The sequence below is a fragment of the Sapajus apella genome, unplaced genomic scaffold, assembly GCF_009761245.1.
Source record: "Sapajus apella isolate SASKATOON/1434 unplaced genomic scaffold, GSC_monkey_1.0 scaffold3, whole genome shotgun sequence".
NCBI classification, from domain to species: Eukaryota; Metazoa; Chordata; class Mammalia; order Primates; family Cebidae; genus Sapajus; species Sapajus apella.
Window position 1 is genome coordinate 47,739,495 of NW_022436943.1, and position 23,383 is coordinate 47,762,877.

At 40.9% G+C, this 23,383-nt stretch overlaps 1 protein-coding gene and 1 pseudogene across 2 annotated transcripts in view; one reads left to right on the forward strand and one right to left on the reverse strand.

The window, feature by feature from the left end:
• TMEM65 (transmembrane protein 65) overlaps positions 1-19,274 on the reverse strand; it is a 65,195-nt gene extending 45,921 nt beyond the window's left edge. Inside the window, exon 1 of one of the 2 annotated variants that reach the window (XM_032246544.1) lies at positions 18,426-19,274. In XM_032246544.1, the coding sequence (XP_032102435.1) occupies positions 18,426-18,726 (301 nt within the window). In that variant the 5' untranslated portion in view covers positions 18,727-19,274. The remainder of the gene's footprint in view (positions 1-18,425) is intronic. The other variant, XM_032246553.1, reaches the window with a different exon arrangement.
• On the forward strand, positions 10,404-10,711 carry LOC116529086 (annotated as a pseudogene).
• Positions 19,275-23,383: the final 4,109 nt, after the last annotated feature.

A 23,383-nucleotide genomic window follows, 5' to 3' on the forward strand; every position in this document is an offset into this window, starting at 1 on the left:
AAAAAAAAAAAAAAAAAAAAAAAAAAAAAAAAAAAAAAACCTTAATTAAACTTAATTCCTTTATAAATTTAAAAAAAAAAAAAAGCCCATGTTATATTGTGGCTATTCAGGACAATGTTCTCGTTTATAGGAAATACATACCACAGTACTCCCGTCACAGTGGACACTGTGGTACATAATCTGATCCTTAGCTGCCAGAAGTCCTGAAAAGAAACAGCCTTCAACAATCAGTCATCTTGGGGATTTGACTCAGCTGAAGAATGCTGCCTTACTCAAGGAAACGTACCCTGCCCATGGCACTCCATATCTAATAGCCTGTTTTCACAGCGGCAGAGGCCCAAACCTCCCCTCCAACTCAAGACAACAAAAAAGTGTCATCCCATGTCCAAAACTCCCTACAGTGTCAGCTGAAGCTTCCATTAAAATTATATCACAATTTTACTTCTACCTCTGCCCAAGCCTCCTTCTTTCCCTTCCCTTCCCTTCCCAAGGTGAGGATTCCAAGAGCACTATTCAATCAACTACTTGCATGTTCATCTTTGTCTCAGAAACTGCTTGCCAAGGAACTCAATCTGTGAAAGGAATGATAGGGCATCATATCAGAAAGTTATTATCTAATGATTTAGGAGAGGAGAAAAAAAGTTTCTTGTGCCATACTTGAAACTCTTCTGTAAATTTAAGTCTGTTTCAAAATGTAAAACAGAATCAAAAAAATAAGGTGGGAAAAACATGGGAGAACAACATGAAAAAAAAGCAGAAAAGATAAAAGTATGATAAAGGCCACAGTTTAATAAAGAAATTAGACTATCCAATGGACAGTGTATTCCAGGTAATAATGGGAAGTAAAAGAAAATAAGCAAAAGAATATACCTCTTACACAGCATGTATTTCTCAAAAGTGATTGTTGCATAGCTACAAAATCAGAGTTAACAATTCACCTTTTTTCAAATTGTCATTAAGAAGTCCCTTTGAGTAGAAAAAAAAAATCTAGGATTTTTTTAAACCAGAATATATTTTTCACGCACATAAAATTCAGCCAGTTCACAAAACGTACATCTTATATTATGATTATCACGTTTGCCTATTTCCTTTCACAATTTAAGCATACCTGAATCTATTATCTACATGTCTTCAACTCTTTCCTGTCTTAAAAACAAAAACACTTTCTGTAACCTTGCTACTCAAAATACGGTCCCTGGACCTGTAGCACTGAAATCCCTGGGAATCTGTTAGAAATACAGAATCTCAGGCCCCACTTCAAATCTAATGAAACACAGTTTCAATAAGATTCCCAGATGATGTATGCAAATTAAACTTTGGGAAGCAGGGTTCTAGTTTTCACTGTGTGATATAACACAGGGGCTTCATCCCACCCTTACAATGAAACACAGTCAAATTCAATTCAAATTGACGGCTTATTTCCAAACCATAAGAGAACAGAAGTCACAGAGCAATCAACCAGCTCGAGAGAGGCAGGCACCTGCACGGACAGATAGAATATTAGTACTTGCTTACTTAGGACAGATGCAACTGGACACCATAAGAAGGCTATAGCTAAACAGTAGGTGAATAGCTAAAGGCAGAGTGGGAGATTTTCAGTCAGTATGAAGCTACCAGGGTATGCATAAATTGGGGGAATCTACACCTTCTTTCAGATTCTGTTGCCAGAAATCCCACCAGACACACACAAAAAAAGATAAGAAAGTCCTAAGAAAATGCCCACTACAGCAGAAACCTGAAGGAGGGGAATAGCAGTATTGTAGGAAGAACATGAAACTCATGGATCCTTCTCCCAGTCTCTATGAGTCAATCCTTAATCTGTGGGAACAAAAAATACTGTCACCATTAGGGCAGGTAGGGTAGCCTACCCGGAACTGTTTCAGTTTTAGCACTGAAAGTCCTACATCCCAGGAAACCCTTCCCTGGAATACAAAATGTTTCTTTTTAGGTGATGGGTGCAGAAGATTGAAGGAAAGTACAAAACTCATACAAAGGTCCCCCAAACAGGGACTAACATCAGTATGGTTTTTAGTATTAAATGGATCTGGCATAGATTATCTCCATTCCTTAGTTGCTAACACTGTTCTGTCTTTTTTTCCTTGACCACTATTGCTGGCAACCATGATTTACAGTTCACGGTTATGAACTATCCATTGTTACACCACTGCTAGTAATGCCACTTAAGTGTGTTGTAATCCTGAACATCAACAATCTGTTTTTGACTTTGGTTGTGAACTGTTGCAAAGTGTATTGAAATAACACTACTTTGTTTTTTAACATTATGAATACTATGACCATGTTTTCTATGAATTTAGATAATAAAAATGAGAAGAATAACACAAACACCATCATGATGAGACTAGCACTGGTACAGTTAAACAACTCTACTATTCTAACGATCAATGGAAGAATGCATGCAACTAAATCTGGGAGGTAAACAACCAAGTACAGCATATTATACAATATGCAGAAAAGAATTTGGGATTGAGCCTGTGGAAAAGAGGATGTGAAAACTCTCTTTTGTAACTCTGTAACTGAATGTTACAAATCCAGGACTAGACAGGTAAGTATTTCTAACTCAATTAGAAGATAAAGATACCCATGCCCAAATAGTGGCCACAGAGTTAACTTGGACATATCATACAATCAAACATGCATTATGTATTGTATTGTTCCCTTGGCTGCTCTATGAAACTATATGAAGTTGCATTTCCTGATTCAGAGGCTGCAACTAAAATGTCCATTGAGTAAACAAAATGGAAAATTTTAAAAACAAATGTGTTAGCACTTTACAGTGCAGAACTGATTCAATCAGATTGTTTCAACAATCATATTTCCTACCATATAAAGAATGATGCACTGAAATATGGCAATGACAACAACAAAAAGTTCCCTTAGCTCTTAGGTACTTTAATTTGAAAAATGAAGTTTCATATCATCTTCTTGATTTCCATGAAAATTTTAATGTAACTGTAGGAAAAGAAAAACCAAAAGATGGACTTTGCTAATTTATCTGCATATTTGGAGACAGTACAAATATAAATTTTGGCAAATTCTATTTAAATTCCATTTCAAGGTCGATCGCAGTGGCTCATACCTGTAATCCCAGCACTTTGGAAGGCTGAGGAGGGTGGATCACCTGAGGTCAGGAGTTCAAGACCAGCCTGGGCAACATGGTGAAAACCCGTATCCACTAAAAATACAAAAATCAGCTGGGCGCGATGGTGTGTGCCTGTAATCCCAGCTACTTGGGAGGCTGAGACAGGAGAATCACTTGAGCCCGGGAGGCGGAGGTTGCAGTGAGCCAAGATTGTGCCATTGCACTCCAGCCTGGCAGACAGAGTGAGGCTCTGTCTCGAAAACAATTTTTTTTTTAAATTCCATTTCATCTGTCAGCTTCTTACCAAAGAAGGTTATCATGAAAAGATCTTACCTGCTGAGTGGCCTGCACATTTTCTACACAATGTTGCTTTTTAAAAGGTGTGATTTGCCTACTTGTGATATTGAAGCTTTCATAATGAAATGCTCTGGTTAATTTTAAGTTTCCTCAAGACATGCAGAGAAACATAATAAGATTTTTGACATTATAGAAATGGAAGGAGATCCCCTCTTTAGACCTGTGCCTACAAGATAGTTATTATTCCCAGCTATAGAAAAATGTGCTGTAAAATCATATTTCAAAGCATGGAACAAGAAGAATGCTGTTCTCTAATTTATAAATATATTGAGAATCAGAATGGAACCAAGTAAGTGGAAGACTGGAAACTTAAATTCATATAGTATGAGAATAGTATCACTAATGAACTAGAATTCTACACAAGACCTTCTATAAAAAATAAGTATACTACTGAAGCCCCAAAATATGACTCCCTGGTGTAATGAGTATTTCAAATGAGAGGCCCTTAGAGGTAACAGACTCTGGAGCCAGAGACTTTCCCCTATCTACATAAAGAGCAGACAGACCCACCACACAGAACAGTTGTTCTTCCTGATCCTTCCTGTTATCTCATTATTTACTGAAGAAAAGAAGACAAAGAATGTAACCAAACCTGAACAGGCCCACAAGATAACATCTGTTTATAGTTACAAATTAATCTCTGTTCCCTGATCCACTCATCTTCTGTAGTAATCATTTATCGCTCCTCAGCACATCAACCTTGATATGGTTTGGATCTGTAACCCCACCAAATCTCACACTGAATTATAACCCCAGTATTAGAGGTAGAGCCTGGTGGGAGGTGACTGGATCAAGTAGGCAGAGTTCTCATGAATGGTTTAGCACCATCCCCTCAGTGCTACTCTCTTGATGGTGAGTTCTTACCAGATCTGGTTGTTTAAGTGTATGGCACCTCCCCCCAGTCTCTATTCTTCCTATTCCTGCCATGTAAAATACCTGCTCCTGCTTTGCCTTCTGCCCAGAGTAACAGCTCCCCGAAACCTCCTCAGCAGCAGATGCTGCCATACTTATATAGCCTGCAGAGCGGTGAACCAATTAAACCTCTTTTCTTTATAAATTACCCAGTCTCAGGTATTTATTTATAACAGCACAAGAATGACCTATATTATTACCCATCTCTTCCCTCCCTTCTTAAATAAGTATGTGGGCCCCATTAGGATACTGTGTAATCACTCTGTGACTTTCCCCCATGCATATTAATACATTTGTAGGCCATTTCTCTTATTAATCTGCCTTTTGTCAGTGAATCTTCAGAGGGCAAAGGAGATTTCCCTTTGTCTCTACACCAGTAACATGTACATAAAATAAATTCAATTTCTGACTTATAAGTAAAGAGACAATCTCAAATAAAATCAAGCTATTGCCACTTTTGGATAAGGAAGCTATCTCCCTTCCATATCCAAAGTTTCCTTCAGAAAGCTGAATCCTTCCTTATTGATACTCCCTTCTCAGCCAGATAAAATCTGGCTTCTCCTCACATAGCTATCATTAAAACTGCTCTGACAAAGACATCAATCTCTTTCACGTTATTAAATCTAATGGACCCCACACACCTCAGCCCCAATATTCCTCTTACTTGACCCATCTAAAACATCAGATCACTCCTTTTTTTTTTAATTTATTTTATTTTATCTTACTGAGACAGGGTCATGTTCTGTCACCCAGGTTGGTGTGCAGTGGTGCGTTCTCGGCTCACTGCAACCTCTGCTTCACAGGCTATAGTGATCTTCTCAACTCAGCCTCCCAAGTAGCTGGGACCACAGGCATGCACCACCAAGACAAGCTAATTTTTGTATTTTCAGTAGAGACAGGGTTTTACCATGTTATCCAGGCTGGTTGCAAACCCCTGAACTCAAACAATCCTCCAACCTCGGCATCCCAAAGCGATGGGATTACAGGTATGAGCCATCATTCCTGGCCTAATTCCCTCTTTCTTGAAATGCCCTATCCTACTCTTAATTTCTAGGATATCATAATTATCTTTTTTCCTGTCACTCTGGACATTACTCCTCACTCTATTTGTACTTATCGTTCTTCTTCCTCTTCTCTTCCAATAAACACTGGTGTTTTTCGGCATTCTCTCCTGAGATCTTCTCCTATCACTCTATTTATGCCGCCTAGCCCTAGTTACTACCATAGGGTGGAATTCCCAAATTTGACTCTTACTCTGGAGCTCCAGAGTTGATAAATACAATTAACTACTGGATATCTTTATATAGTTATCTCACAAGTGCCCAATACCCAGAAAGCTGAAAATGAACTCAAAGTCTGGAAAGCTTTCCCATGGGTTAAATGTCAGACTTTTGTTTCAAAAAAATCATTCATTTGAGTTAGGAATTCTTTCTAAAATAAATAAAAATAAATCTTTCAAAAATCTAAAGGAAAATTAAAGATTACAGACTTATGAGTTACAAATCCTAAATACTAGTTTTCTGACTTCAGACATCGCTGTTTTTTGTTTTTTGTTTTTGAGATGGAGTTTCACTCTTGTAGCCTAGACTGGAGTGCAATGGCATGATCTCAGCTCATTGCAACCTCCACCTCCAGGGTTCAAGCGATTCTCCTGCCTCAGCCTCCCGAGTAGCTGGGATTACAAACGTCTGCCACCACAACCAGCTAATCTTTGTATTTTAAGTAGATTTGGGGTTTTGCCATGTTAGCCAGGCTAGTCTCAAACTCTTGACCTAAGGTGATCCACCCACTTTGGCCTCACAAAATGCTGGGATTACAAGCATAAGCCACTACACCTAGCCAAAGTTGTTATTAACTCTACTCTGACATACTGGTTGAAGGATTTGAGGCAAGCTAATCTTAGCATTAGTATATTAATCTATAAAATGGAGATAATTCCTTCTCCCTACAAGAGAAGTAAACAAAACAATCACATAAAAACTCAGCTATGTCTGGTACACAAGTACTCAATAATTGGTAAGTAATAGTAGTGAAGATGGTGTTGTTAAATTAAGTTTAACCTAATGCTCCCTCCTTATATACTTAAGCCTAAAGGTTTCTCCATATATAATGAACTATAACCTAACTGGATATGTAAACATACTGTAATCTTGTAACAAATAGCTGAGTCTCAGCCAATCACAGCAGCCATACTATAATGCATTCACAGGTAGCAAACTCTTCAAACAACACTCAAATAAGGCATATGCCAGCCTGTAACCAATCTGCCTGCTTCTGCACCTCACTTCCATTTTCCATACATCACTTTCCATTTTCCATCCATAAATCCCCTCTGACCATGAAGCAACTCCAGAGTGGCTCTGAATCTATTCTGGTTCGGGGGCTGCCCAATTTGTAAATCATTCTTTGCTCAAATAAACTGTTCAACTTAATTTGTCTAAAGTTTTTCCTTAACAGATGCTGTGAGAAGTGGGATCCAAAGACAAGCTTCCAGCAACCCTCAGAAACAAGTGACCAAGTGAGGTACCCACAGGATCCACTGTGTCTACTGCTCTCTCACAGCAAATGGGGATTATGAGTAGGCGCTCTCTAGGATTCCAAAGCTCCATGAATGTACGTTTTTAGCTATCTGAGTTTGAGCAATGTTTCCATCTGAACTGAATTTGGAAGTTGTGACAGAAACTGGACTGGGTCCAGCACAGAATTGGATCTAATCATTAACTGGCATGGATCCAGTAAGAGGCCTCAGATGTCTGACTGGGTCAGAAAGAAACTGGTAGTAAATGGCAAATTTACTCAGTAAATTTGGGGTAATTTACAGGGATGCAAGCTTTGGCTTTTGGAAATTCATGGGAAATTTTGTGTTCTACCCCATTTGTTTCTTTTCCTTTCATTCTTAGGTAGGGAAAAATCATTGGTTAAATTGATCAAGGTGATCTAGGAGCGAAAACCAAGATTCAGTGTAATGTAAGATCCTTAATTTCTAAAGAACTGAGTCCTCAACCTTCTGGCTATACCTACCTATACCTTATAAATATTAAGCCCTGGAAGCAGCAAACACTTAAAGAAAGCAAAATTTTACTAAAGGTAATTCATTTCATTTGAAAGTGAGGATTGCTCAATTAGTCTCATCTAAGGATGCCTATTGATATGCAGAAGTTTCTAAAAAAACATTTCAACATTTTTATTGCCCCAGAGGGAAAACTTAGATAGAGTTAAGGTTCATTCTAAGTATTCTCTTTTCAAGGGAAGAAACAGTACACATGGAGAGCCAGAGAGAGAGAGAGACACAGAGTAAGAGAGAGAGAGAGTCAGAGAGAAAGAGAGAAAGAAGGAGACAAAGAGAAAATGAGAGACAAAGAAGAGAGATTAGGAAGAAGACAAATATTAAGAAAGTTATAGATATAAGAATGCACCTTTAGTAACGAAAGTTATAAAACAAAGTTAAGATTGTCTATGATAGTTGTGGAAAATGTTATAAAAAGGAATTTATGCAAGAGATGTATAATTTTTGCTTTGAAAGTTTAAGCGAGTTTTGAAATGTTAATTGTCAAGGAAATTTGGTGTGTAAACATATTAGCTAAAGTTAAAGAGGTATCATCCAGTTTTTCTGTAAAGTGGACATTAAAATAAAAGCACAACAGGTTTTTCTTAAACCACTAACCTGCTCTTTAACAAAGATTATAGGTCTCTTAGCGCAGGCACCACTCCTAGAATTTTCAGTACACTAGCACCAGTCTGGAGGCTACCCTACCTCGTGTTGCTAGCCATCAAGACTGCCATTCATACAGCAGGAAAGAGATGGACACATCACACCCGAGTCAAGAAAGTGCCATTACTGTTAGAATCATGGGCTATTGTTACAGGATCAGACCCTACCAAATTAAAGCTAAGAAAAGCTTAATCCATCTATCTTTTCTTTTTTCTTTTTTTTTCCTTTAACTACTCCCCATCTTGTCATTAATGTGATCAGATCTGGCTTACCCCAAGTTGTTGCTTTTGATGTCTGTTTAGTTATGCCTTGTGGAGATATGCATAACCAAGGACAGCTTGCTGCTTCAGAAAGATGTCTCTATCCCTCTTAGACTTCCTCAGATTAGGAAGACATAACAAGTTCCTCTAAGGAAACTAGTAATCCAAGGAATAGTAGCTGTATTAATTGGTAGAAATCAGACTCTTGTCCATCTAAAACAGAATCTCTATGTTCTGCTTAGTCTAATATCATATGGAACAGGAAAGGTTTAGGATACACTGCTTCCATAGGTCTTTGTCAGTCCTTAAAACTATACATCCACTTCACCAAAGGAATTACTCCTTCTAGCTGTCAATATAACCAATGTAATCCTATACAGCTTACTATTGTTATTGCAACATCTGAAAACTCTTCCCCTTCATTAAGTCGTATTTATGGTATAGGAGCCAACATTTCAGGATAGAATCCTAAAGAAATTTTTGAAATGCACTTTATTGCTCCTAACCTCTTTATCAATCACTCCTCCTAGACACAATGACAAAACCAAAGTCTCAATGGTAGAAGTAGAGGATCTAAGGCAAACCATATCCATTGAAACAGGATATAAGGATGCAAATGCCTGGTTAGAATGGATTAAATATTCTGATCACATCTTAAATAAAAGTGACTGATGCTTGTGCACATAGTAGGCCAGAGGCCCAGGTTGTCCCCTTTCTACTTGGATGGTTCTCAAATCAAGCAGACATGGAATGCATAGTAGCTCTTTCTCAGGATTCCAACACCTGGAATAACAAATTGTGCCAAGTTCTTTCTCTGCTATTTCCTGAGGTTCAACACCCTGTGGAGTCGACCCCTGAGGGCCATTCAACCTCCATCTTCTGAGGTAGGGTTCGCCTCATGCCTCTCACGGCAGGAGGAGAACTCAATATTCCTTGGAAACTTCATAGGATGTAGTGAAGTAAGGCACTTTGGAGAGCTAACCCATCAGTCTTCCATCAGTCATCCCCAAGTGGACATATAGTGGTATTGTAGGGGACCCTTACTGGACACTCTGCCAAATAACTGGAGAGGTACTTGCGCTATAGTCCAATTAGCTCTCCCTTTTACCCAGACATTTCATCAACCAAAGATAGAGGAAACCCACCAACAACATACAAGAGGAGCCCCGCATATGGGTCTTTTGATTCTCATGTGTACCTAGATGCAATTGGGGTCCCAAGAGGAGTTCCAAATGAATTTAAAGCCAGAGATCAGATAGCTGCTGTATTTGAATCAATACTATTCTGGTGGGTGACAATAAATAAAAGTGTAGACTGGATAAATTACATTTATTATAATCAACAACGATTTGTTAACTATACCAAGTATGCTGTTAAGGGAATCACAGAACAGTTAAGGTCTACCAGCCAAATGGCATGAAAAAACAGGATTGCTCTTCATATGATATTAGCTGAGAAGGGTGGTGTTTGTGTAATGATTGAGACTCAATGCTGTACTTTCATTCCAAATAACACGGCTCCAGATGGAAGTATCATGAGAGCCTTACAGGGACTTATGGCCCTATCTAATGAACTAGCCAAAAATTCAGGAATAACCCCATTTCAAACTGGCTAGAGAACTGATTCAGCAAATGCAAGGACACTTTGGCACCAGTCTTCACTTCCCTCGTAGTGGTATTAGGTATACTTCTTGTAGGATGTTGTGTTATACCCTGTATTCGAGGACTTGTGCAAAGGCTCATTAATACTACCCTCGCTAACCTATCTCCAACTCCTCCTCCACCCTATCCAGAGAAATTACTTCTGTTAGAAGACCAAGCTGAACAATGAAGCAAGGACCTATTAGAAAAGTTTGAAGAAGAATTATGAAATAAAAAGAAGAGGAATTGTAAGAGATGGGAAAGTTCTTCTTCAAAGTTTATATCTTAGACTACATTATAAGGAGTTACAATCTCTTGCTCTGTGGCCATTATCCACTATTAGCATAAAAATATACCCATGTAGGGGTCTCTCCTTGCCGCGGTGTGCCAGAGCAGAGTACGAGTCTGAGACTGAGGGAGTCATGGCAGGACAGGCGTTTAGAAAGTTTTCCCTCTTTGACCGAGTATTGGTTGAAAGGAGTGCTGCTGAAACTGTAACCAAAGGAGGCATTATGCTTCCAGAAAAATCTCAAGGAAAAGTATTGCAAGCAACAGTAGTCGCTGTTGGATCGGGTTCTAAGGGAAAGGGTGGAGAGATTCAACCAGTTAGCGTGAAAGTTGGAGATAAAGTTCTTCTCCCAGAATATGGAGGCACCAAAGTAGTTCTAGAAGACAAGGATTATTTCCTATTTAGAGATGGTGACATTCTTGGAAAGTATGTAGACTGAAATAAGTCACTATTGAAATGGCATCAATGTGAAGCCGCCCATTCCACTGAAGTTCTGAAATCTTTCATCATGTAAATAATTTCCATATCTCTCTTTTATAATAAACTAATGATAACTGATGACAAAATATATATATATATGCGCCCATGTATACATATTCTCTAAACCAGCTATGCCTTGAATCAGCTACCTTAACTCGCTCCAGCATGTCTGAACAGAACTGGGCAAGCTCCAAACCCTGGTGCATGTCATTCCTTATTTGGAAACCCTCCTGGTCTTCTCCTGACTAGCTTCCTCTTGTTCCTTCTTTCCCCCTTATCTATTCAGGAAATATCCAAGTTTTTAGCCAATCGGGTCAAGCATAAAATGTGAGGTCCCATTCCGGCCAATGGAAACTGGACACAGCAGCAGGACAATTGTGTCAAGTTATAAAAGTCATAAATGTCCCTGTCTCCTTTGTTCAGGTGTACTCTTGCCGCAAGACTGCAGGCAAATTGCACCCTTCCTGCAGGAAGTAAACTAGCCTTGCTGAGTGATCCACTTTCTCGGTGCAGATTTTTCCCAATGTTATAAACCCGTTTCCAACATTAGGATTTCTGATTGTGTGGAAAACAGAGTCACTTCTCTATCAAAGAATAAAGGGTTTTGCTTTTAAAGCTCTTAATTACCACTTTGGCTAAAAGTATGACTATTATTTTATAGTGATCTTTGGTCCTATTTTGATTAAGATACGTTAATGTATCTTTGATACATTTGATGTGCTTTCAAAATCGAATTTCAAATTCAAAATTAAGTCTTTTGACCTAAAGCTAACTTTGGGACATTACACAGAGGGCCCCACAGCATCCAAAAGAGAGATAATAAAGAAGCTTATCTGGTACGTTAAATTACATGGGAAGTATTGTCAAATAAGAAATGATGTTTAACCTTCTTGGAGTTATAGTTTACGTAGATGATACTAATATATATTCCAGAATTGTATGAGCTTCCTAACATTCTGGTGTGTCTTGGTACGTTATCGGTCCTAATTATAGTGATCATTTTAAATTAATTATTGTAGGCTACAGAAATAACCAAATTTTCTTGTCAACTGTAGCTTTAACCATGACAATTTTAAGCCATTTCCACAGTTAACTGCTTCATTCTAATGCATTTTCAACCAAGCAGCCTGTTCATTAATCCCCTACAACAGAATCTCCATAATAACTGATATATTCATCCATGTAAAAACAAAAAGGGTCAGCAACTGCACAGATTCTTCCCCATTTAGCCAATAGGTAATCTAGAGCAATTCTGTTATCTAGTACAACTTTAGTAAAAGAATTTAAAGGATTTTTGCACAAAATACCATAACCTTTGCAGTAGAATATTCCAGAAAACCTATTATGAGGGCTATTATCAAAAATAAGATCTTAAGTGTAAGAGCTAAAGAGTCAAAAATCAATAATAATGTAATAGAGGCAACTAGTTAGCTGAAAACACAAAAGAGAACAGTGATCCTTGAAATGTCTATCAAGATTAAACCCTACTGAAAAGCAAAGGGGGGAAGTAAAAAGAGATAAAAAGTAAAAGAAAAAGAAGAAAATCAAAAACAATGGAAGAGTGACAATTGGCAGAAGTAAAAGCAGACTTTAGAAACAAAAACAGAATGCCAAGAAGCAGACCTCTTTACACAGCAGAAAAGAGTTTGCCATAGCTAAAAGGAATGAATGAGAATAGAGTAGAATAGTCTGAGAGCACTGAGGAGGAGGGAGGGGCAAACTAAGTCCAACACATTTCACTACCACTATGACAGAGTCTAAAAATCATGCCAACTGAAACAGCAGTGTTCTGGAGGCATTTGGTGTAATGACTAGTATGTCTGCAAATAGAAGTAACCCCAAATAAACGTATTGTATTAAAATATAGTATATAAGAACTCCAAATCTGGTAGAAGCTAAATTATGTTCATTATACTTTTACTAAGGCAGAGAAAAAATGCAATATGTTCAAATATTTTACCACCAAAAGCAATCAAAGTAAATGTCTTAGAGCTTAAGAAAAATGATTTTGTCACCTACAGTCTTTTATCTACAAGAACCTCTTATTTACTCTTACCTCGTATTGTCTGTCTGAGGTCATTTTAATATATAACTACTTGTTTTTACATGTTTTCCTTTACTTAAAGCAAATATAAACCTGTGAGTCAAAGACAAGACTAGAGTCCTATAAAGCTATATACTAATTAATTCGGATGACTTGGGCAAGATGCTAATAAAATCTACACTCAGGAATTAGTCCCTATTTGTTCCAGTTATTTTATACCCAAACACACCAAAGGAAACCAGACAAGAGTGTGGTTATGCAAACTCATCATTATTTTTAGAAAAATGAAAACAATCTCCATTAATAACGGCTCAATATCACAGCATCCCAAACATTCAAGATCATCTATTATCTGTAGTTCAACCTGACCCTCTGGACGACCCTATAAATTACTGACTTTATATTACTTCAATTTTCCTATCCACAAATTTGTTCATAAAAATTTGCTTATCAGAAGTAATAAATAAGCAATAAATTACTATTAAGTTGAAAAACAGCAAATTAATTACTAGTAAATTAAATTATAGATGTGTTTGACTTACTTGGAAGCCATATTTCCCGAGTTTCTAATATTTAGAATTTAGTCAAGAACTTAGAAGTGAAGAGACAACATAATGACGGAAAACAATTACCCAAAGGATCTATTTAATAGAGAGGCGAGAAGTCTGATAGATAAGTAATCACCTTTCTGTCCTCCTTTTAATTTCCCTTCCTGAATCTGGACTGGCTTTAGTGACTTGCTTGACCAATTACATGCAGCAGAAATGATGTTCTGGAACTTCCAAAGCTAGGTCATAATAAGTCTGTGGTAGGATGAATAATGGCCCCTGAAGATACCCCAAATTCTTATTCCCTAACCTGTAAATATGTTACATTATATGGCAAAAAGAATTTTGCAAATGTAATTAAGATTTGGAGAAAGTGATATTATCCTGGATTATCCAGGTAAAACCTAAATATAATCATGAGGGTTCTTATAAGAGGGAGGTTAAAAGGTCAATGAAGATGATGATGAAGGAGCAGAGATTTTAGTGATGAGTCCGGGAACCAAGGAATCCCAAAAGATGAAAGAAGCAAAGAACGTATTCTCCCCTGAAGTCTCCAGAAGGACAGAGCCTTGCTGACACTTTGATTTTGGTCCCTTAAAGACTTATTTTAAACTTTGGACTTCGAGAACTCTAAGAGAATATGTTGTTTTATGCCACTGTATTTTACAGAAGCAATAGAAAACTAATACAGTCTGGACATGGAGGCTCATGACTGTGATCCCAGCACTTTGGGAGGCTGAGCTGGGCAGATCACCTGAGGTCAGGAGTTTGAGACCAGCCTGGCCAACATGGTGAAACCCCAGTGCTACTAAAAATATAAAACTTAGCCAGGCACAGTGGTGCACGCCTATAATCCCAGCTTCTCAGGAGGCTGAGGCAGGAAAATCGCTTGAACCTGGGAGATGGAGTTGCAGTGAGCCAAGATCGCACCACTGCGCTCCACCTTGGGCAACAGAGGAAGACTCTGTCTCAAAAAAAATTAAAAAAAGAAAAAAAGAGAATTTCTACTTTCTCACATAATCCTGAACAATGGGCTGAAAAAAAGAGGCTAATCTTGTTAAAGGTCCAAGATCTCTAGTGAACAGGGATTCCATAGCAAATCTCAATTTATTTTTAAGTGTTCTAGATATTCAATTTAGTATAAACCCTTTATCTTCCAGTCTTTTGTTTTGTCAAAGTCCTCTTACGCTATATAGCAAGATCTCAAAACAAAGCTCTTCACCCTACCTTAAACAATCACAAAAAATGGAGGACTACAAGATTAAAGTTTAGAATTATTTGGTTAATGTAGATAAATGGTTAAAAAAAAAAAAAAAAAAAAAGTCAAAAGGACACAATACCACTCATATAGAGGAACCAAAAAATGCAAGCTAATTAAGATCTAACATTGATAAAAAAAACTGCTCGGTTCACCTCAATACATCTGTTGTTATTTGCTAAGTGTAAAAAGAATCTCATTTTTTAAATATATTAAGTACACATTTAACAAAAAATATTCCCTAAGAAGCTCCTTTTTTTCAAAACATATCTCTCATTGTACCTCTCCAATAGCAAGTTCTTGTTTCTCTGTGTAACTCCCTGATAAGGATTAATTACACCATCTTAAATAAGTGTGGAAGCCAGCCTCCAAGATGTGCCCCCAATGATTCCCACTCCCTTGTATTCACACCTTGTGTAGTACTCTCCCACATTGTGTCAGGACAAAAGAGTTGAACTGTCAGACTGTCACTTCTAAGACTGTTATAAAAGTCTGTCTGTGGCTTCCAGCTTAGGTGCTCACAGGTGCAGTCTTGCAAACACACTCACACATGCACTCGCACACACACTCGCGAGTGCTCTCTCTCTCATCACTTGCTCGGGAGGAAACCCACTGCCATGTAGTGAGAATACTCAGGCAGCCCTGTGGAGGACCACACGGGAGGAAATTGAGACATCTAGCCAACGGCCATGGGAGTGAGACTTCTTGGAAATGTATCCTCCAGCCCCAGTCAAGACTTCAGATAATGTCACCTCAGCTGAGAGCTTGATTTCAACTTCATAAGATCCTGAGCCAGAAATACTCAACTAAGATGCTACAGGATTCCTGAGCCTCCGAAATTATGGGCTAATACATGCTTGTTTTAAGCCACTGTGTTTTAGGATAATTTGTTATACCACAATGGACAGCTAATACAATGAACACTGTCTATCTTTCAATACCAAATTGCTAGATTTTAAAAGCCTTTAAAAATAATTATAAATGGAAATACTAATTATAAAAATTGGGAAGAAAATTTGTTTTAAAAATGTTGGCTAACATTGAAAGGCAACTGTAATACTGTCAGCTTGCCAGTATTACTTGTAAAAACATGAACAATGCACTATCAGCAGAATATGGTCTGTTTATGGAAGAAGAAGCTGAGCAAGTAAACTGAAGGTGCAATATCAACTTCTTTTAAAATTGGGGAGGAAATCAGTTAGTAATTTTAAAAAATCACAATATCCTATTTAACTATGATAAGACATCCCACAAGGTCTGCCTTATCTATTACAAACTCATTCCAAAGCTTTATCTCATCACAGATTATATCACATGCCTACTGATAAACATATAAGAAAGATAAAGGGCAAACGTACCAAACTTCAACAGCAGATTCCACTGCCATATTAAAGCATGGATGATTTTTTTTCAGTAATGTTTCCATTCCAAATCCAAAACATTTCGTTAGTTTATACAAGCACCCTTTCTAAAGACATTTAAGATTTTCTATGGCAAGAAATAGCCCTTTTGATAGAATTAATTTTGTTAGAAAGTACACTTAGTAGACAACACTTAATACATTAGTTGAGTATTGAAAAACATCATTCAAAAAGCAACAATAGAAGAAAACATGGGAGTTTTTTATTTATCTGACTGGAAAAAAAAATGTTGATTTCAGCAATGGAATGAGCTGTATGCATTCTCAACATAACAAAATCCCTTATACCTTAAATGATTATTGAATAGGTAATTTCCTAAGTAATGATTCCAGTGATCTCCATAATAACTATATGTATTGATACTGAAAGCAGTAAGTGAACACCAAGACTATACTAACAAAAAAGCAGCATCTGTGTCATTTGATTCATAGGACAATCGTTCGTCATCAACATCAGCAAAAATCGCTGATTTAAACTTTGATGTTCTCTAGCTTATAAATAGGAGAGATAAGCATCTAACCATTGTTTCAAATATCCTTGACTGTTTCTCCTGGGCAAAGAAGGCAATTTAAAGTACTAACTTCTTTCTCATATTAGTTACATAACTAAGTTTAACTGATGTTAATGATCTCCACTGATTAAAGTGTTTAGGTCCTTTTCAGAACATTTAAAACCATATTGAATTTAAAATATTACCTTTGTTAGGAAATGTAGCATCGCTACTGCAATATTGCTGACATGTACAAAAATAACGTATGAGAAAAAATTTTTTCAGTCACATTGCGGACATGCTTTTCAAGAACTGCCATAAACTATATTCATAGGGCCCTACAATCTTGTAACTTGTTGACAATGCAGAATTTCCAAGAAATTACTTGGAAAAGGTAAAATGTGTGTTTGAATAGTTTTGTCAGTGGAGATTCAAAAATTAACGTTCTAGTACATGATTGACTATATTATTTTCTAAGGAGCACATTTTCAGAATTGACTACTTTTAAACTGCATACTGATTCCACACATAGACTACAAATGTCCTAGTGTTTGATTATGATTTCATATACCATCATGATTACATATTTAATAACGGAATTGATAGGATGTTACATTTTCCTATAAAAGCACTGTGGGTAAACAATGTCTGGAATCAATCATCCACTATAAATTGGTTCACCATTCCCTGAACTGAGGGAGGTAGGGAAATGTGATTAAAAGCCACAACTAAAAGAAGTTTCTGAAGTAGTACAGATAACGTCATGCTTACTTGAGGTAAATAATTCTTTCCTCATTCCTGCACATCAGCTAAAGATACACTTGCAAGTGTCTCTGGCAAATCAAATGCCATAATCCGAATCAATGTGCTCTAAACTTAGGAATCTATGAGATGTGAACATACCTACCAAGTTTAGAAGGGGGAGTAAACTTTAAAACTTTCAAACACATCAGAATGTAATACAAACTGAAGCAATGAGTTTTGTTTACATAACTGTAAGTGACAGAAATATTTTAAGACAACCATTTTAGTTGTTTGCTCCTTTCATCCTTTTGATTTTCTGAACTTTTAGCCTTTTCACCTAGACTCAAATTCTGACCGACCCCATTCTGGACTTGTTTTTCAAATATCCTATTTTAACATGTTAGCTTAAAAACAGTTTTGGTTTCATCGTTCCAAATTACTTTTGAGCAGAAGTCTGACTTTTACTGCAGAGCTACAGATTTTCAAAAAATATACTTCCTTATTTATTTCATTCTTTTAATCTCTGGGAAAAAACAAAACTGGAGTTTCCCTTGAATTTATCTTTCCATTTCTGGCAAAAACTTTTCCTCTGGCTGCTCTAATTAATGCAACCAGACGTGTGTGGAAACAAGCAGCTGAGAGCATCCCCGACTTTTGCAGCTACACCCCTTCTTTTGGCTACCCACCCATAGATCTTCATTTGATAACCGTTCAAAAAGTTTCTTCCTGCCAGGCGGGTTTGTAGCACTTTCTCGAAGCAGGCACGGCGTGCCACCTGCGCGGGTGCACGCTCGCTCGAAAGCAAGCAGCAAAGGCTAAGGGACAGGAGGGCTGGGGAGGGGAGGCACCGGGCAAATCAAACAGAATCCCAACAATGTCACCTGGCATTTTAGGCCGAAGCTCCGGATTCCGAGGCTGGTGAGGACCTAGCCAGGCGCCGGCCTCAACTGCCTGGCGCCACTCGCGCCCGTCCCACCTGCCTGGGGGAAACTCGGGCTGCGGAAGGTACCCCCGCCCCCAGCCGTCCCAGGCGCGGGGCCAGGCGGGCGAGGGGGGCAGATGGGGGGCGGCGGCGGGGTTCCAAGGCCGAGGGCCGCGGAGGGCTCCCGGTGGGCTGGCGGCAAGCGGAGGGCGCTGGGGCCCCCGGGCTCGCCCCCCCACCCCCCTTACCTTGGGCGATGGCAATGGACTCGAAGCGGTGCAGCTCTTTGAGCAGGCAGCTCCTCTCCGTGGAGTGCAGGCTATAGATGAAGTCGCGCGCGCCCTGCGCCGTGTTCAGCGCCTCCATGGGCTCCTTCTTGGGGTGAGTGCCCAGCCGCCGGGGACCGCCCGGGAAGCCGCCGAGGGGCGCGAGCGCCAGCAGCCCCCGCCCGCAGCAGCTCCAGGACGGCGGGCGGGGCGCGGCGGCGGCCGGGCCCGGCCTCAGGCTGCGCGCGGTCCGGCTCCTCAGCAGCGGCAGCAGCCGGGACATGACGAGCTGAGGAGCGGGGACCCCCGCGGCCTTCCGCGAAGGCGGTTTCTGGCGCGGCTGAGGGGAAAAGTAGCTGGGCTCGGCCCGACCCCGCCCCAAGGTCCTCCTGCCAGGCAGCCGAGGCGCCGGGCACCATGCAAACCGCGGGCCCGTGCGGCTCTCGCCTCCTGTTCCGTCCCTCTGCCCTTCCAAAAGGCCCGCGGCAGCTCCGGCCCCTCGGATGGAAAAAACTTTCTCTGAGACGGCCGGGCCCGGACAGCGCCCGTAGAGGGCGGGAGGGAGGTGCGGGCGGGCGCCTCCCGGCTGAGGTGGGGCGGCGCGGGCGGGCGGACGCGCGAGTGTGTGTGTAGATCAGTCTGATCTTCCAGAGGGATGAGTCAGCCACGCGCCGCCCTCCTCCAGCGCCGCCCTCCTCTCTGGCCGGCTTTCTCACCCTATAGCCTCCCCACGTCCCCACTCTGTAGGGTTCCCGAGCCCTCAAAGCAGCCGCGCTCCCGGACCGCAGCCGACGCCGCTACCCCTAGCGGCAGCACAAGGAGGAAGGGGGCGGGGCGAAGCGGAAGGAGGAGGAGTGTAAGCGGGGCTGCGCAGGCGCAGTCTGCATGCTCTCGGGCCGCGCTCCCGCCTGGGGGAGGAGCGCGCACACGCGTCCCCTCCCCCCCTGGTGCTTGAAGATGGAAGGAGGTGGGGTGCGCCACCCTGTGCTGGCGTTAAATCCACAGGTCGGAATAGGGAAAAAGAGCTCTGGACCACTCGCCCGCCTGGGTAGTGCAGCTGCCACCCGGCCCCCCACCGGGGGCCAACCCCATCTGGAGCTCGTTCTGAAAGGTGCCGCAGCTTGCGGCCCTGCTCTAGCCAGGCGGAGAGCTGCGCTGCCGCCCTAGCCCCGGCGGGGTCGCGGCGCTCTGCTCAGAAACGCAGAGCCGCAATTGCGCCCTTTGCCAAGTCAGCGCCCACCGCCGCCTCGGCCGAGCAGGCCGGCTCTGAGGCTCCCGCTCTGGGCGCTCCAAAGAGAAAGAGAAGCCAGTTCCATCTCTGCCCAAGGAGGATCTGAGACTGAACCCTTGACACGAGAGCAGTCTTCCCCGTTCAGATTCCAGCCGCTGGTAATGCAAATTGTTAATGCTAGAGCCAGAGGCAAGAATGTCAGACCTTTCCTAGCGGTTGCTTGTGAGTTTTTTTTGGTTTTGTTTTTTTTGTTCTCCGTACTAAAGCGGCAAGAATTCTTTGGTTGTTCACGATTTCCCCTGGTCCAGGTCCTAGGCATCTTTCAAGGCCCAGGTCAAAGGGTCTCCTAACTTCATTAAGTTATCCCTAATCTCTTCCTAAGAGATACCTCTGCTTTATCTGAACCTGTCTAATGACATTTAGGCACCTTAGAGAATAAATCCACTTAATAAATCTGCTCAAGCGTAATCAAGATCTAAATCCCATCCTATAATGAACAGTGCTGCTCTCAGCCCGGAAACTTGTGTGTAGTAAATGTGCTACGTGTTAGTAGAATATAAAACTGAATAAACGGAGGATTGTTACCACTAAAGCCGCCTACTTTTCTAACTCTGGTTCTGAAAGTGAGTCCCTGAGCTTCTTAGACATGGGAAATAGTGGACCCAACTTCACACCTCCTGAGTCAGAACGTAGGCATTGGATCCAGTCATGTGGGTTTTAGCAAGCCCTCCTGTTAATAACAACACACACGGCCGGGTGCGGTGGCTCACGCCTGTAATCCCAGCAATTTAGGAAGCTGAGGCGGGCGGATCACCTGAGGTCGGGAGTTCGAGACCAGTCTGATCAACATGGAGAAACCCCATCTCTAATAAAAAATACAAAATTAGCTGGATGTGGTGACACGTGCCTGTAATCCCGGCTAATCGGGAGGCTGAGGCAGGAGAATCGCTTGAACCCAGGAGGCGGAGGTTGCAGTGAGCTGAGATCGCTCCATTGCACTCCAGCCTGGGCAACAAGAGTGAAACTTCGTCTCAAAAAATAATAATAATAATAATAACACACACGGAAGCTTGAGAACCACTGATCTTTCTTAAACATGGAAAGAAACTGCTTCTTTTTTAAATTTCAGGGCGATGCCTCTGTGATGTAATAATGACAATTAGGATGATCTCTGTTGAAATGAAAGCTTTTTGAGTGCAGAACCTGTATCTTCCTTGTCTTTGAAACCCCCTTCATCCCCTAGTATGCATTGGAATCCTCTGCACAGTCGTTTCAGTCTCGGTTTCATGGAAGTACCCCCAAATCCCCCCACAGTTTCCCTACCCCCAAGAGATTCTGATTCATTGGGTTGGGGCGTGGGAAGTGAGGTTTGAAAAAACTCTTCAGTAAGAACCCACTTCTCAACAACCTCCAGAATAGCAGTTTAGTGTATAGATTCCAAAGACAGATTGTGGAAAGTTTGATCCCTGGATCAACCATTTTCTAGCTATATATTAGCATCAGATTGTTATAGTAGTGATCCCCAGTGAATTACACCCTCTATTATCTGCTGCATCGTGTATTCCACTTCTACATGGACTGTGGGCTTAGCTATTTGACTTGTTTTGGTCAATAAATAGGACATCACAAACCTGATATGATATATGTTTGCTTATTGGGGGTTGCTGTAATGCTTTTGCTATATTACTATAGAAAATTATATTATAAAACAAGAGAAATTAAAATGTAGAAGCAAGTCACTTATAAGACATGTTACACAGAATGAATGGATATGTTTTGAACATAGGTAAAAAGGATGGAACAGGCCAGGCATGGTGGCTCATGCCTGTAATCCTATCACTTTGGGAAGCTGAGATGGGCAGATCACAAGGTCAGGAGTTTGAGACCAGCCTGCCCAACATGGTGAAACCCTGTCACCACTAAAAGAAATACAAATTAGTGGAGCATGGTGGTGCGTGCCTGTAGTGCCAGCTACTCAGGAGGCTGACGCAGGAGAATCGCTTGAACCCAGTGAGCTGAGATTGTGCCGCTGCACCACAGCCTGAAAAAAAGAGCAAGTCTCTGTTTCAAAAAAAAAAAAAAAAAAAAAAAAAAAGGATGGAACAAATGACAATGCTGCTTTAGATAAAAAGAGGCAGAAAGGGCCAGGTATGGTGGCTCATGTCTGTAATCTCGGTACTTTGGGAGGCCAAGGCAGGCAGATCGTGAGGTCAGGAGTTTGAGACCAGCCTGGCCACCATAGTGAAACCCCGTCTCTACTAAAAATACAAAAATTAGCCTGGTGTGGTGGCACACGCCTGTAGTCCCAGCTACTCAGGAGGCTGAGGCAGGAGAATTGCTTGAACCCGGGAGGCGGAGGTTGCAGTGAGCTGAGACCATGACCACTGCACCCCAGCCTGGGTGACAGAGTAAGATTCTGTGTAAAAAATAAATAAATAAATAATAGAGGCAGAAAGACAAAGGGACTTTAAGTATTAATAAGGTACAGATCATACTACCTTCAGCTTGGCAGCCATGTCATCCCTATATTGCACACCTACTGATGATACCCATTGTAGCCCTATTATGGCCTCACGTAATTTTATTTCCCAAGAAAAGCAAATAAACTCCCAGCTACAAAACCGACTAATGCCAGCTACCATTATAACCAGACACACTTGCCCCTCAGCTCCCTAACAGAACAGATGTATTTTGAGCCCAGGCCCCTTCAGTCTGCCGAATCACCTTACTTACTCTCCAGTCTGGTCCTTGTAACCACACTATGTGCTGAGAAGACTGGATGGTGGAGAGGAATAAGACATGAGAACATTGCGTAAAACAGAATTTAGGTGCTTCAGCCTATCCTAAACTTACCCATCTATGCTTTCTCTTTCCCCTTGCTTCTCACTGTTTTATGTTGGTTGGTAAACTCTTCTCATTATTATTGCTGCTCTTTGGGTAAACATATTATGCCAAAACTCAGGAGTTTAAATAGCCAGCTTATTTTGCTCTTAATTTTGAGGCTCAGAAATTTGGGAAGAACTTACTTAGACAGTTAATTTATTGAGTCATTTATGTAGTGTCAATCAGATTTCAACACAACTGCTGTCATTTGAAAGTTCAGCTGGGCTGAATAGCTAAGATGGCTCACTCACATGGCTGGCTGGAAGCTCAAATGGGGCTGAGAACCAGAGCACCTTCACACAGCCACTCCAACATGGTGAACTTCTCACCTGGCAGCTGGCTTCCCCCAGAGCGAATGTCTGAAAAGAACCAGCCTTGTGGCCTTTTCTGACCTACCTATCCTTGGAGTCACACAGTATTACTTCCACTGTATTCTACTGGCTACAAACCAACCACTAGGACCAGCCCATGTTTAAGGGAAGGGGATATAGACCCCACATGTTAATAGGAGTAATGCCAAAACATTTGAGGATACATTTTAGAACCACCATATAAGCAATGTGATTTAAGCTTCTTAGTTTGGTCTATAAGCTTATCTGTTTCATGACCTGTAGGTGGTAGACATGGAGGCTGCCATTGCATCAAGGTAATTTTCCACATGGGAAAATTGCCTTGAAGACATTTACCTTTTGGAATCCAGCTGCTGCATTGAGAAGTCTGACATATCCTGCTGGAGAGACCAAACGGAGGAGGAGGCCCCAGCCAACAGCCCCAGCTAACTGCCAGCCAGGCATGACACCATCTCGGACCATCCAGGCTCAGTTAA